Source organism: Erythranthe guttata, chromosome 7 (assembly GCF_056151865.1).
Source record: "Erythranthe guttata isolate IM_541 chromosome 7, IM_541, whole genome shotgun sequence".
NCBI lineage: Eukaryota > Viridiplantae > Streptophyta > Magnoliopsida > Lamiales > Phrymaceae > Erythranthe > Erythranthe guttata.
The window spans coordinates 6,775,131-6,788,972 of NC_142539.1; the positions used below are offsets into that span (position 1 = coordinate 6,775,131).

Consider the following 13,842-nt stretch of genomic DNA (forward strand, 5'->3'; position numbering starts at 1 on the left):
GAAAATAAATTGCAACAAGGCTGGAGTGAATTAATTTCGGAAAATATTACTTTGGCTAAAAAACAGCTAGTTCAGTACGAAGACTGGGAGTTAGAGCTGCTTAGTTCAAAGGCCCGTATGGCTTGGGACAAATCCGGAGATCGTAATACTGCCCTCTTTCACGCGACCATCAAAGATCGCCGAAAGAGAGCTCTTATCCAAGTCACTTGTGGTGATGGCTCCACATCGACTCAACCCCAGGAAATTGGCGCTCTCGCACAGGATTTCTTCTCCAATCTATTCAAGGCATCAGAGTATGATCTAGACGAGAATCTATTTCTTGGGGTTCAACCTGTAGTATCCGATGTAGTGAATGAAGCCTTTTGCTGTCTCCCAGATCTGGAAGAAATTCTTGAGGCGGTTAAACGGTTGAACCCGAATAGCTCCCCTGGCAGAGACGGTTTTACCGGGCATTTCTATGTCGCCTGCTGGGATATTATTAAAGTGGAACTATCGAATTTTATAATTGACTTTTTGCGAGGGGGTCACATTCTTAAAGAGATGAATTTAACCACTTTGGTTTTAATTCCTAAGATTGATAATGCTCGGACCGTTGGTGACTATAGGCCAATAAGTCTCGGTAATTTCTCCGGAAAACTCTTGTCTAAATTCCTTGCTACTAGACTGGGGAAAATTCTTCCGTTTCTAATCTCAGAGGAGCAAGCAGGGTTTGTCAAAGATCGTAATATTATGTCGCACATAGTCATGGCTCAAGAATTGACGCGTGATATTAATCGAAAGTGTAAGGGCGGCAATGTTATTTTTAAATTGGACATGGCAAAAGCATATGATCGACTAGAGTGGCGCTTTCTTCTTCGGGCAATGCGTGCTTTTGGCTTCTCTCATGCATCATGTGATCTAATTTACAGAAATATATGCAATATATGGTACTCCTTTCGCATTAATGGGGAAATGGTTGGCAATTTCAAATCTTCGCGTGGGGTTCGTCAAGGGGATCCGCTCTCGCCTCTCTTATTTATTCTCGCCCAACAGATATTAACATTTAACGTTAAAAAAAAAATTGATTCTAAGGAAATCTCCCAGTACAAGGTTGGCCATAATGAACTCTCGGTTTCACACCTACTGTATGCGGACGACATTCTCATATTTACGAATGGAGGGCGCCACTCTGTACAATGGCTAATGGAGATTTTTCATTCGTATGAAAGGTCCTCGGGGCAGCTCGTTAATGTGACTAAAAGACATCTTTATGTGGGTAAATGGGCAGAAGTGGAGAGTAGAAATATTGAGCAAGTTACGGGGATCAGTCGGAAAACCCTCCCTCTCATGTATCTAGGGGTTCCCATTTATTCCGGTAGGACTAAGGCGGAATTTTTCGAATATCTCGTCACTCAGATTCGAGGTAAACTTCAAGGCTGGAAAGGGAAATTCCTTTCTTATGCAGGTAAAATTACGTTACTCAAGGCGGTGTTGAGTAGCATCCCGATTTACTCGTTGGCTTGTTAGAAGGTGCCTATATCGGTTATTACTCGGCTCGAGCAATTACTGGCTGCCTTTTTATGGAGTTCTGGCGGTGCTTCGAGGACTCACTGGGTGAAATGGAAAACTATTTGTACTCCGGTTGAAGAGGGGGGTTTGGGTATCGGGGCCTTAATCAGGTGATGTGGTGTTTGCATGGGAAGCTATTGTGGCAGGTTATGCAAAAAAAGTCTTTGTGGGCGAAGTTCGCTAATGCCAAGTATTGCGATAAACGTCGGAACAGTAGCGGCCAATCGACCTCCCTTTTATGGAGGTCGATATATAGTCATAGTGATTCACTTGCCGAGTGTTCCAAGTGGAATGTGGGTTCCGGAGATATAAGATTTTGGGCGGATAATTGGGTTGGTGAAGTGCTTGTTGGGCCTCTTCCAAGTGACCACACTTTAACTGTTGCAACCGCCATGCAACATCTCTCGGAATATCTTAAATTAATTCCTCCTTCCCTGCATGAGTCGGTAAGGAAAGTTACGTTGGATCCTGATCAGCCGGATCGGTTGATATTCACTCTTACACAATCTGGGGATTTCCCGACTAAAGAGTACTGGAGACATATTCGGGTTTTGGGGCGACGAGAGGCGTGGACAAATCGCATATGGCACCAGTTCTTGCCACACAAGACAGGTGGATTCATGTGGAAATTGATACATCACGCGCTCCCCGTTGATCAACGAATTATCTCTAGAGGAATTCCGATGGTTTCCAGATGTGTTTGCTGTAAAAATCCTCAACAAGAAGACGTCCAACATCTTTTTTTCCAATCGGAAGTGGCGGGGCAAGTATGGCAGCACTTTAGCCTGCTATTTCATCTCCCATCGCAGTTTGTGTCGGCGAAGCATGCTCTTGCTGTATGGGTCCCCAAACCACAAATACAATCGCAGTACACAATGGTTCGAACCTCTACTGTGTGTCATATTCTTCGTGAGTTGTGGGTGGCTCGATGCAAAGTAATTTATGATGGGGGAGTCATGCATAGAGAAAATATTATTCGTCGAGTATTCTCTCACGTTCAGCACGTGGTCATCAATCATGTTCCTCGACAGCCGTCTACGAAGCTTCAAAGTCTCCAACTCCAAGCCATTGGAGTCTATTTAGTGCAGCCTAGCTATAAGCGTGGAAAATGGTTCAAATGGGAGCGGCCCAAGGGTGGTGCTTTTAAACTTAATACTGATGGCTCTTCCACGGCGGAGGAATGTACGGGCGGTGGGATTGTTAGGGATTCGGAAGGAGGAATAGTTGCTAGTTTTTCAAAATATTTTGGGGTTGGCACCAATAACTTTGCGGAATTTTCGGCGGTGGTTCATGGCCTTAGATTGTGCAAGCTTCTCGGTCTCTCACAAATTATAGTGGAAAGTGATTCCTTACTGGTCATCAATGCAATTCGGACCAAGTACATTGCATGGGAGCTTAAGTATATTTTTTGGCAATGCTTGAAGGAGATAGAGCCTTCCTTCTCGTTCCAGCACGTCGTGAGGCAAAAAAACACGGTCGCGGATAGATTGGCTAATTAGGCGTATTCTCATAAGTCAAATGAAGAATATTTCTCTGAAATGAGTTTACCGAGGGAGGCCCGGGCTGCATATATAAGTGATAAGTTGGGAGTCGCCAATTTTCGTCCATGACTTTCTTCTACAGTCGGTTTTTGAAGTGGAGTTGGGCATATATTGCATCTCTATCTCCTAGGGTGCAATCTGCAATTACCAATTCTAGAGTTGGGGTTAATATGCAATTTCAGGAGTTGGCTTTGGGAGTTTGCTGGATGAGTAAGTGAAGCTACATGTTTACCTCCACCAAGGGCCACTTTTGCAATTTTAATAGTTCTAGCTTTGGAGGTTGTCATTTTTACCCCGCTTTGGGGCTTTCTTGTAATAGCTTCGATAGGGTAGCTTCTGATTTTTTATTACCATTGTAGGGGTACTCTTTTTCCTTGTGTAGGCCCACAAGGTTTTAACGAGGCCCCATCTTTTATCATAATGGAATAATAAAATCTTTTGGCCAAAAAAAAAAATTAGATTATCGATTCAACAATCATCTATTTTAGTAATTTTAAATTGTTAAATGGATCTTCATTAATAGAATACATATATAATATTGATTATACTTCAACTTAATTATTAGTACATCAATATTATTTGATTGATTTATGCTAATTGCGTCCTGTAATTATTTTGAAAATCCCGATAATTAATTAATGTAATTAATTATATAGTTAGGTCGTATTTTCCTTGTAGGACAATATGCGTTTCCATATACCTTTAGAGAACATAGATGTAGGAATCACATCGACCAATCCAAACCTTCTGATGAGATAAAACTTTCTCAAAAATCCCTCATATATGGGGATCGTCCCCTTTTTTTGTGCCTTTTCTTGGTCATTTTTTTGGCCCATCTAATGCCGAAACGTCGTCGTTCGCCTCACTCTCACCAATCACCGTCTCCAAATTTTTTCTTTTCCTTTTATTTTCCAACATGCTCAACGGTGACATGTGTGCTTGATTTTCACTTTTTTTTTTAATTCTTAATTTAATTAAGAACTATTTCAAGCTATAAAGAAAAACCAAGCTGTTGAATTTTTCTTTCCTTCTGCCAATGGTTGAATTATGTGTAGCCCCTTGCAATAGTGCAGTAAGCCGTGTTAGCGGGGAGCACTATAGTAAGCTAAGCTGTAATTCAGTTGACATAAAGATGATATGTCTGATTAACGTGGTCGGCTAGATTAACTAGGGACTGCATTAGTTTGGTATAATTAAGTTCTATGAGAATCTTTGATTGGTAGGTTAGACTTGACACACGAATATTTTGAATTTTGCGAGATTAACTTAGGTCATTATCAAGTGTGAGAAAATTACTTTAGGGTCATATAAATGATATGATTGATTGTGATCTACCTTTGGGCAAATATAATCGGGCTAAATTAACTACTGGTTATATTTGTCTATTGGACCTAAATCCCATTAAAGAAAAATCGGTTTTCTCGTTTGTCTACTAGAGGGAAGTGGAACTCTGTAAAATTAGTGGGAGAACAATTAAATAATAAAAGTCCAAATATTTAATTGTAAAATCATTTAATATGAATCTCTAATAACCTTCTTCTCTAACCTCTTAGATAATCATGTCTAAGAATCCCATAATATATATCCTCGACCAAAAACTCAATGGCCCAAACTATCTGGATTGGTTACGTAGTCTAAAACTTGTGCTCACTGTTGAGTGGAGTCTCTAAGTGCTAAATGAGAGACTTCATTCCACTATATCTGACACTGCGACCGATGCTGGAAAGAATACTTATGAAGCATGGAAAAGGACGACACTCATGCTAGATGCTACATGATAGCAGCCATGGAGCCCGCGCTTGCGAGAAAATATGAGTCTCACTTACAAGCTTTCGACATCAAGGCTCTTCTTGATAGCATGTATAGTGATAATATTAGGGCGTCTAGGTACTCTGCTAACAAAGAGTTGACCACTGCGGGACTGTGAGAAGGTGCTTTGGTCCACGAGCACTATCTTAAAATGATCACTCTCCTTGAGAAGCTAGTGAACCTTGACATCACCCTCCCTGCTGAGCTCTCGTCGAATTTGATCCTGTTGTCCCTTCCTAGTTCCTATGAATCATTCATAGTGAACTTCAACATGAACAAACTTGATCCTCCATTGGATGAGTTAATGAACATGTTAGTCAGTTTTGAGTCCACCATCAACAAAGAGAAATTTGTTCTCGTTGCTGCCACTTGTGGAAAAAAGAATTCTTTCTAAAAGAAGATAAAGGAATGAGTTCCCTTTACAAACAGCATGTTCGAAGTGGGTGAAGGTAGTGGAGGCCCTAAAGCGAAAATTAGCAAGCAGACTTTTGATGCTTGCCATCACTATGGAAAGAAAGGGCATTGGCGCCGCACTGCAAGGCTTACCTAAAGAAGAAACGTTATGAAAAGGGTACGTATTTCATTGACGTAAATTTGTTTGTAAATTATTCTTCTTGGGTATTAGATACGGGCTGTGGCTCACATCTATGTAATGATTTGGAGTTAATGAAAAGAAGTAGAAAGCTTAGAGCGGGTGAGACCTACCTACGGATGGGGAATGGAGCAAGAGTTGCTGCTGAAGCCATTGGGACTATTTACTTAAATTTATTGGATTCCAGTTTTCTTATTGTTTTGAACGATTGTTTATTTGTTCCGTCTCTCATTAGAAACCTTATTTCTATTCATGTTTTGGATATTGAAGGTTTTACTTTTATTTTTGGAAATTCAATTTGCATTATACAAAAGAATGAAAATGAGATTTGCAAGGCACGACTATTAAACAACTTATATAAACTAAATCCAAGTGAAATACCTATTAATGTTATATCAGCAAAACTTAAGGAGATAGATCAAAACCCCGCACAACTTTGGCACGCTAGATTAAGTCAAGTCTCTTTAAGAAGGATGAACGATTTTGTTAGTGAAGGATTGTTCACTTTGGACAACGTGAAATCACTACAAACTTGTGAATCTTTCCTTAAAGGGAAAATGACCAAGTCACCCTACAAAGGGAAAATGGAGCGGGCCGAATGTCTTTTGGAGTTGATCCATACAGGCGTACGTGGTCCACTAAGTGTTAGTGCGAAGGGTGGTTACAACTACTTCGCCACCTTTACCGACGATTACTCTAGGTATGGATACGTGTACTTGATGAAGTACAATTCTGAAATATTTGAAAAGTTCAAAGATTTTAGACACGAAGTAGAGAAACAACTCGGATGAAGTATTAAAAAACTACAATCCGATCGTGGTGGAGATTACTTGAGCATCAAGTTCTTTGACTATCTAAAAGAGAATGAAATACAATCTCAATGGACTCCACCTGGAACTCCTAAACTAAATAGATTTTTCTGAACTTTGGAATAGAACCTTGTTAGACATGGTTCGATCTATGATGGGATTCACCAACTTCCCGGCATACTTGTGGGGTCACGCACTTCGCACTGCCGCATATTTGCTGAATACAGTTAACACCAAAGCAGTTATATTGGGAATCGGGCACGTGTACGCAGCGGAAAATTTTTTTATGCGAATTAAAAGAATTTAAATCACATAATCACATGCCCGACAATTATTAAACAATTAATTGCGTACCTTTGCGCTTCCAGCGAAAATTAAAAATGACAATCATGCAAATTACTTTAATCGACAGTAAATCAATTAGCATGCTTGCATTAAATTATTTAGCATGCTCGCAGTAAATCATGAATTTCATATAAACACGAAATACATATTAATTCATGAAACATACTACGAACATGGATAATTTAATCTAATTAAATTAAAAACCTAACGAATACCGGATTCAAGAATTACCTCTTGAAGCGTGAGGTTGACGCACGAATCGAAGCAAGACTGCCATGTAAACCAATGCGTGCAGTCGGGGAGCGGCGACAGCGAAGCTACGGTGGCGGTGGCGACGGCGACGGCGGCGAGTGTGGATCACACGCTATCTTCGGGCGGCGCGTGGGAGCGCGTGCATCGTCGGCTCGGGGCTGCTCCTCGGTTCTTCGAATCTTCGATCTTCCTCCTCTCGGATTTCACCTAGTATACTTCGATCTACTGAATATGTGGCACTAGACACACAAAAGTTAGTATATATGGAAGAAAAGAAAAGAGGAAAAGAACTACCAAGACAATCGTCCAAGGGGGGGCCGATTCTGGCGACTTAGCGGCGGCGACGGTGGTGGCCGCGGGAGAGATCGGCCGAGAGAGAGAGACCAGCGGCTAGGATTTTGTGATATGTGTTGTGTGTGTGAAAGACCTATAAATCAAGTATTTATAGTGTCTTTATAAAAGCCCTAACGGGCTTAAGTTGGACCGGGCCCAACAACTTAAGTTCGTTAGTTCTTTACTCGCTCGTTTTCTCTCAATTCAATGATCGGAAATTTGTAACGATTACATTTTCGGAATCATGAAAATACCCTCGTCATTAGGAGTGCCAATTCTCGATTTCCAACTTTCTAAAAGCGGAAACCCTAATTCAGTGCACTTTCTAAATTTGGAAACTTCCCGATTTAGAAAGTTCACTAAGATCTTCTCCTATACTTTTCCTTTTCTTATTCTCATTCATAATTCCAAATTACGAATGTTGGGCTTAATTCCACTTTGCACCCTTGAAATATACCATTTTGGCACTTTGCACCCTCGAAAAATAATAATAGCACTTTGCACCCTTGAAATATAATAAATCATTCACAATGCACCCTCAATTGAATAATAAAGGCAATTTCATTTTTCATTGGTGTTTTTATTTTCCGGGTACAAAATAAAAAAAAAAATTGTTATTTTCTTGAACTTCAAACATAATTTCGAGCGGACAAAGTGCGAAACAATAAAAATTACACCGGATTATTAAAAACAACTACATTTTCTTACAAAAGAAAAATAAAAAATAAGCTTTTATCACTAAATTATTCGATTAATGGATCTTTTATGTAACTGTTTAAAAATATTAGGTGAAAATATTTAGAAGGAAATATGATTTTCAGATAACTTAATAACGGAATAGCCGAATGATTTTTTTTTCGTAAAATATTTTATTTTGATAAAAATATAATTTTTAAATATGTTGATGAAATGTATTTTTATTATTAAACTTTATATTTTCACAATGATTGATGAATAAAACAAATATTTGACATTTGGCGTTCTAAAAAAATATCACTAAAAATTTTAAATTTATATTTTTTAGCTTTAAAAATTCATTTGGGATGCATTATGCATGATTTATTGTATTTCGAGGGTGCAAAGTGCTATTAATTTATTTCGAGGGTGCAAAGTGCCAAAATGGTATATTTCAAGGGTGCAAAGTGGAATTAAGCCCGAATGTTGGACCCAATCATATTGACTTTCAATCATGCAAATATAAAACATTTTTATCGCTGGCCGTTTATTCAAAGATCTTGAGTGCACGAGCAGTGTGACCCTCGATGGTTCAGGTGTAAGCTAGTCGTGGGTCCACAACCCTTTGTGGTCAAAACTCGTCCGTTAGAGTTACGATTAAGATGATGCTCGTTTCACCTTAATCACCGAATGAATCAAGATTGGCGTCTAGCAACTACGCGTCATGATTCCCTAGATACAAATCAAGTGCCTGCAGGAATCTTTTGATATAGTTAACGTACAGTACGATCCCTTTGATTCATATGTCCTGATCGAACTAGAGTCATTGGTTCATCGAGACCTCCTTAGTAGTTCAATAACAGTGCGATCGTTCTAAGTGTTGTAATCGGTAGAGAATCGAATTCTCTAATCATCACTTAGTCAGCTCTGGCCAGAGAATTTAGAGATTACAAACTATGAGAACACACAGGACATCCAAGACTATTCTAGCGATCGAATCCCCGACTACAATGCATAGACCTCCCACTAGATTTCGTACTGCACGAATACTGGCCCTTGGACCAGTCCTCGGTGGAACTCAGCGACAGGCCACGTTACAGTTGGTCCTCTAGTGAAGTCACGGTGATGTCTAGGTCATAAGGACTAATGGTGTTCAACTATACCATAGATATCTCTACTCGATTATTGAGAACCACGTAGAGATTTCTAGGGTGAGGGAATTCAGTGAACTCGTCAACTTATGGGCACTCAATTATGCATGCCGATATCACAATACCGTTTACTGATGAGATGCAGTACACATGCACCAAGTGCTAGTCTCTTAATGCAAAAGGCCGATATCCTCATTGGTCGCGTAACACTTCGACTAGGAACACGTTTAACAGTTATAATACTAAATGAAATATCTCACGATCCCAAAGATCAATTACTAGTACTTGTAATGACTGTAAGGATTGTATCTATGTTTGAGACAAAGGGACAAAGATATAGAATGCCAAGGTGTTTTTATCATTAATACGAAAAAGGTTTGTTTATTACAAGAATAAATGGAAAGACCACAGCCACAAGTTGGCTTGTTGGTCACCTACTCTAACAATCTCCCACTTCACCTAAAGCCAACTCTCGATGTTTCTCGTGGACCGACCTTGGTAAAGGCTTCGTGAAGTGGTCTACAACGTTCTCTTTTGAGGTGACTCGTTCTACTTTAACTTCACCTCTATCAACGATCTCTCGGATCACATGATACTTTCTCAGAATATGCTTGGACTTCTGATGACATCTCGGCTCCTTAGCTTGCGCCACGACTCCGGTGTTATCACAGTACAACGATACTGGATCATTAGCATTAGGAATGAAACCCAACTCTTGGATAAATTTCCTTATCCAAGTCCCTTCTTTTGCAACATCGGACGATGCAATGTATTCAGCTTCGGTAGTGGAATCAGCCGTCGTGCTTTGCTTGGAACTCTTCCAACACATAGCACCACCATTAAGCATGAATATAAATCCCGAGTTTGACTTTGAGTCATCCACATCCGATTGAAAACTAGATTCGGTGAAGCCTTTTAATTTCAATTCGGCACCCGCATAGACCAAAATATATCCTTAGTCCTTCGTAAGTACTTGAGGATATCTTTCACAGCCTTCCTGTGAGCTGGACCGGGGTTAGACTAATATCGGCTTGTGACACTCACAACATATGCGATATCGGGTCTAGTACATAGCATGCCATACATTATGCTTCCTATGGCAGAAGCATAAGGCATCCTTTTCATCTCCTCGATTTCGCTAGGTGTCTGTGGACACATGGATTTCGAGAGACGAACCCCATGGGACATTGGCAAGAATCCCTTCTTGGATTCTTCCATGCTAAACCGTTTCATAACGGTGTTTATGTACAGGCTTTGAGATAAGCCAAGCATCTTTCTTGCTCTATCTCTATAGATGCGTATACCTAATACGTAAGATGCTTCTCCCAAATTCCTCATTGAGAAATGTGTGGACAACCATGCTTTCGTTTGTTGCAACATACATATGTCATTCCCAATGAGAAAAATGTCATCAACATAAAGCACTAAAAATATCACTGCCCTCCCACTAACCTTCTTGTATACACAAGGTTCCTCCAGGTTCTTCTAAAAATCAAACTCTTTGATAGTTGAGTCGAACCTAATGTTCCAACCACATGATGCTTGTTTCAATCCATAAATGGATTGCTGGAGTTTGCAAACCTTTTGCTCACTTCCAGAAGATATGAAGCCTTCCGGCTGCGCCATGTAAATTTCTTCCTCAATGTCTCCATTAAGGAAAGTGGTCTTCACATCCATTTGCCGTATCTCGTAGTCTTACCACGCGGCTATGGCTAGCAAAATCCTAATGGACTTCAGCATCGCGACCGGTGAAAAGGTTTCCTCATAGTCAACACCTTGCCTTTGTGTATATCCTTTCACTACCAATCTAGCTTTATAGGTCGATACCTTTCCATCTACTCCAATTTTCTTCTTATAGATCCACTTGCAGCCTATGGGAACTATTCCCTAAGGTGGATCTACCAAGGTCCATACCTTGTTGGAGTACATGGAATACATTTCGGATTTCATGGAGTCCACTTCACTAACAAAATTGTTCATCCTTCTTAAAGAGACATGATCTAATCTAGCGGGCCAAAGTTGTGCGGGGTTTTGATCTATCTCCTTACGTTTTGCTGATATAACATTAATTGGTATTTCATTTGGATTTAGTTCATATAAGTTGTTTAATAGTCGTCCCTTGCAAATCAAATTTTCATCCTTTTGTATAATGGAAATCGAATTTCCAAAAACAAAAGTCTAACCTTCGATATCAAAAACAGAAATAGAAATAAGGTATCTAATGAGAGACCGAAAAAATAAACAATCGTTCAAAACAATAGGAAAATTAGAATCCAAAACATTTAAGTAAATAGTGCCAATGGCTTCAGCAGCAACTCTTGCTCCATTCCCCATCCTTAGATAGGTCTCACCCGCTCTAAGCTTTCTACTTCTTGTCATTAGCTGCAAATTATTACACAAGTGTGAGCCACAGCCCGTATCTAATACCCAAGAAGAAGAATTGACAGACAAATTTACATCAATGAAATACGTACCCGTTTCAGAACGTTTTTGCTTTAGCTAAGCCTTGCAGCTGCAGCGCCAATGTCCTTTCTTTCCACAAATCAGGCAAGCATCATCAACTTGCTTGCTGACTTTCTCCTTGGGGCCCCCACTACCTTCACCCACTTCGAACTTGTTGTTTGGGAAGGGAACTCTTTCATTTCTCTTCTTATGGGAAGAACTCTTCTTCCCAGAAGTAGCAGCAACGAGAACAGACTTCTCTTTCTTAATGGTAGACTCGAAACTGACCAACATATTCATTAACTCATCCAAGGGAGGATCTAATTTGTTCATGTTGAAGTTCACCATGAATGATTCATAGGAACTAAGAAGAGACAACATTATCAAATCCAACGAGAGCTCGGCAGGGAGGGTGACATCAAGGTTCACTAGCTTTTCAAGGAGAGTGATCATTTTGAGACAGTGCTCGTGGACCAAAGTCCCTTCGCGCAGTCTCGCAGTGATCAACTCCTTTGTAGCAGCGTACCTTGATCCCCTAATATTCTCACTATACATGCTATCAAGATGAGCCTTGATATCGAAAGTATGTAAGTGAGACTCATATTTCCTCGCAAGCGCGGGCTCCATGGTGGCTATCATGTAGCACCTAGCATGAATGTCGTCTTTCTTCCATGCTTCATAAGTTTCTTTTTCAACATCGATCGCAGTGTCAGTCGGGTATAGGGGAAGGAAGTCTCTCATTAAGGACATGGAGATGCCCCTCAACGGTTAGCACAAATTTAAAACCACGCAACTAATCTAGGTAATTAGGGCCATTGAGTTTATTGTCGAGGATTGATATTATGGGATTCTTAGACATGATTATCTGAGAGGTTTAGAGAAGAGGATTATTAGAGATTCGTAATAAATAAAATTTACAATTAAATGTTTGGACTTATATTATTTAATTGTTCTCCTACTAATTTATCGAGTTCCACTTCCCTCTAGTAGACAAACGAGAAAACCGATTTTTATTAAAGGGCTGTAGGTCCAATAGACAAATATGACCCGTAGACTACGTAGACAAATACGGGCCGTAGTTAACCTAGCCCGATTATATTTGCCCAAAGGTAGATCACAATCAATCATATCCTTTATATGACCCTAAATTAATTTTCCTCACACTTGATAATGACCTAAGTTAATCTCGCGAATTCAAAATCTTCGTGTGTCAAGTCTAACCTACCAATCAAAGATGCTCATAGAACTTAATTATGTCAAACTAATGCAATACCTAGTTAATCTAGTAGACCATGTTAATCTATCATAACCTTTTCTATGGCTACCTTCATCGTTATGTCAATTGAATTACAACTTACTTTACCGTAGCACTCCCCGCTAACACGGCTTACTGCACTATAGTAAAGGGCTACACATAATTCAACCGTTGGCAGAAGGAAAGACAAATTCAACAAATTGGTTTTTTATTTATAGCTTGAAATAGTTCTTAATTAGATTAAGAATGAGAGAATTTTAGAAAAAGTTTTATCTGATCAGAAGGTTTGGATTGGTCTATGTGTGACACCCCTATCTCGATTACTCTTATTATATGTAATTTCAGCGGAAGACTTTTTAAAAATGATTATTGTGGATATAAATTTACGTAAACAAATTTCTTTTTAAATCAGAGGGAGAGAGGTCACACTATATTAAACCTTAATCAACAAATTAACACAAATACATGCTACATGCAAGACTAGAAAATAACTAGGCATGATGGACTTAATGCAAGTTCGGACAGATTCAGTGCATAAACTTTAAAAATTAATTCCTCTTAAACTACTCATGAAAATAACCCCAACATACTACCGTATCATCTAACATAGGTCTAGATCACTCAGCTAAAACAGTTTTAAAACATGGTTGGCCATTTGGGAGATTTAAATAAAATGGCACAATCACTCAGTTTAAAATCGAGAACAGGGAAGGGAGTTTTGAAAACTCATAATAAATTCCTCACTGACCCAAAAACTATTAAATTATACCCAAAGGCATAAAAACAAGTTTAAAACATTTCTCAAGTGGAAACAAGGCATTTGAGTGAGTAAAACTCGAGTTATACTAGAAAACACCCGAATGACCCTGTTTCAGTGCAGTACTGAGAGATAAATCATAACTAATTGAATACTTACCCAAATCACGCAAACGACCTATCAAAATGATGAAAACAGAGAGATGCAAAAACTTCTTAAATTTCATGATTTTCTAAGCAGAGCACCTATATGAAAATAATTTCCAAACATCGAGACAAAACACAGAGAGGTTACTAGCCGAAAAGCGTGCATGCATATAGATAATAAAAATTC

General features: G+C 39.4%; 1 protein-coding gene across 1 annotated transcript; it reads left to right on the forward strand.

Annotated features, from left to right (window-relative positions):
- The first annotated feature begins 1,661 nt into the window (after window positions 1-1,661).
- LOC105956232 (uncharacterized) lies at window positions 1,662-3,047 on the forward strand. The gene has a single exon (XM_088820229.1). The coding sequence runs from the start codon at window positions 1,662-1,664 to the stop codon at window positions 3,045-3,047; it is 1,386 nt and encodes a 461-aa protein (XP_088676355.1).
- The last annotated feature ends 10,795 nt before the right edge of the window (window positions 3,048-13,842 follow it).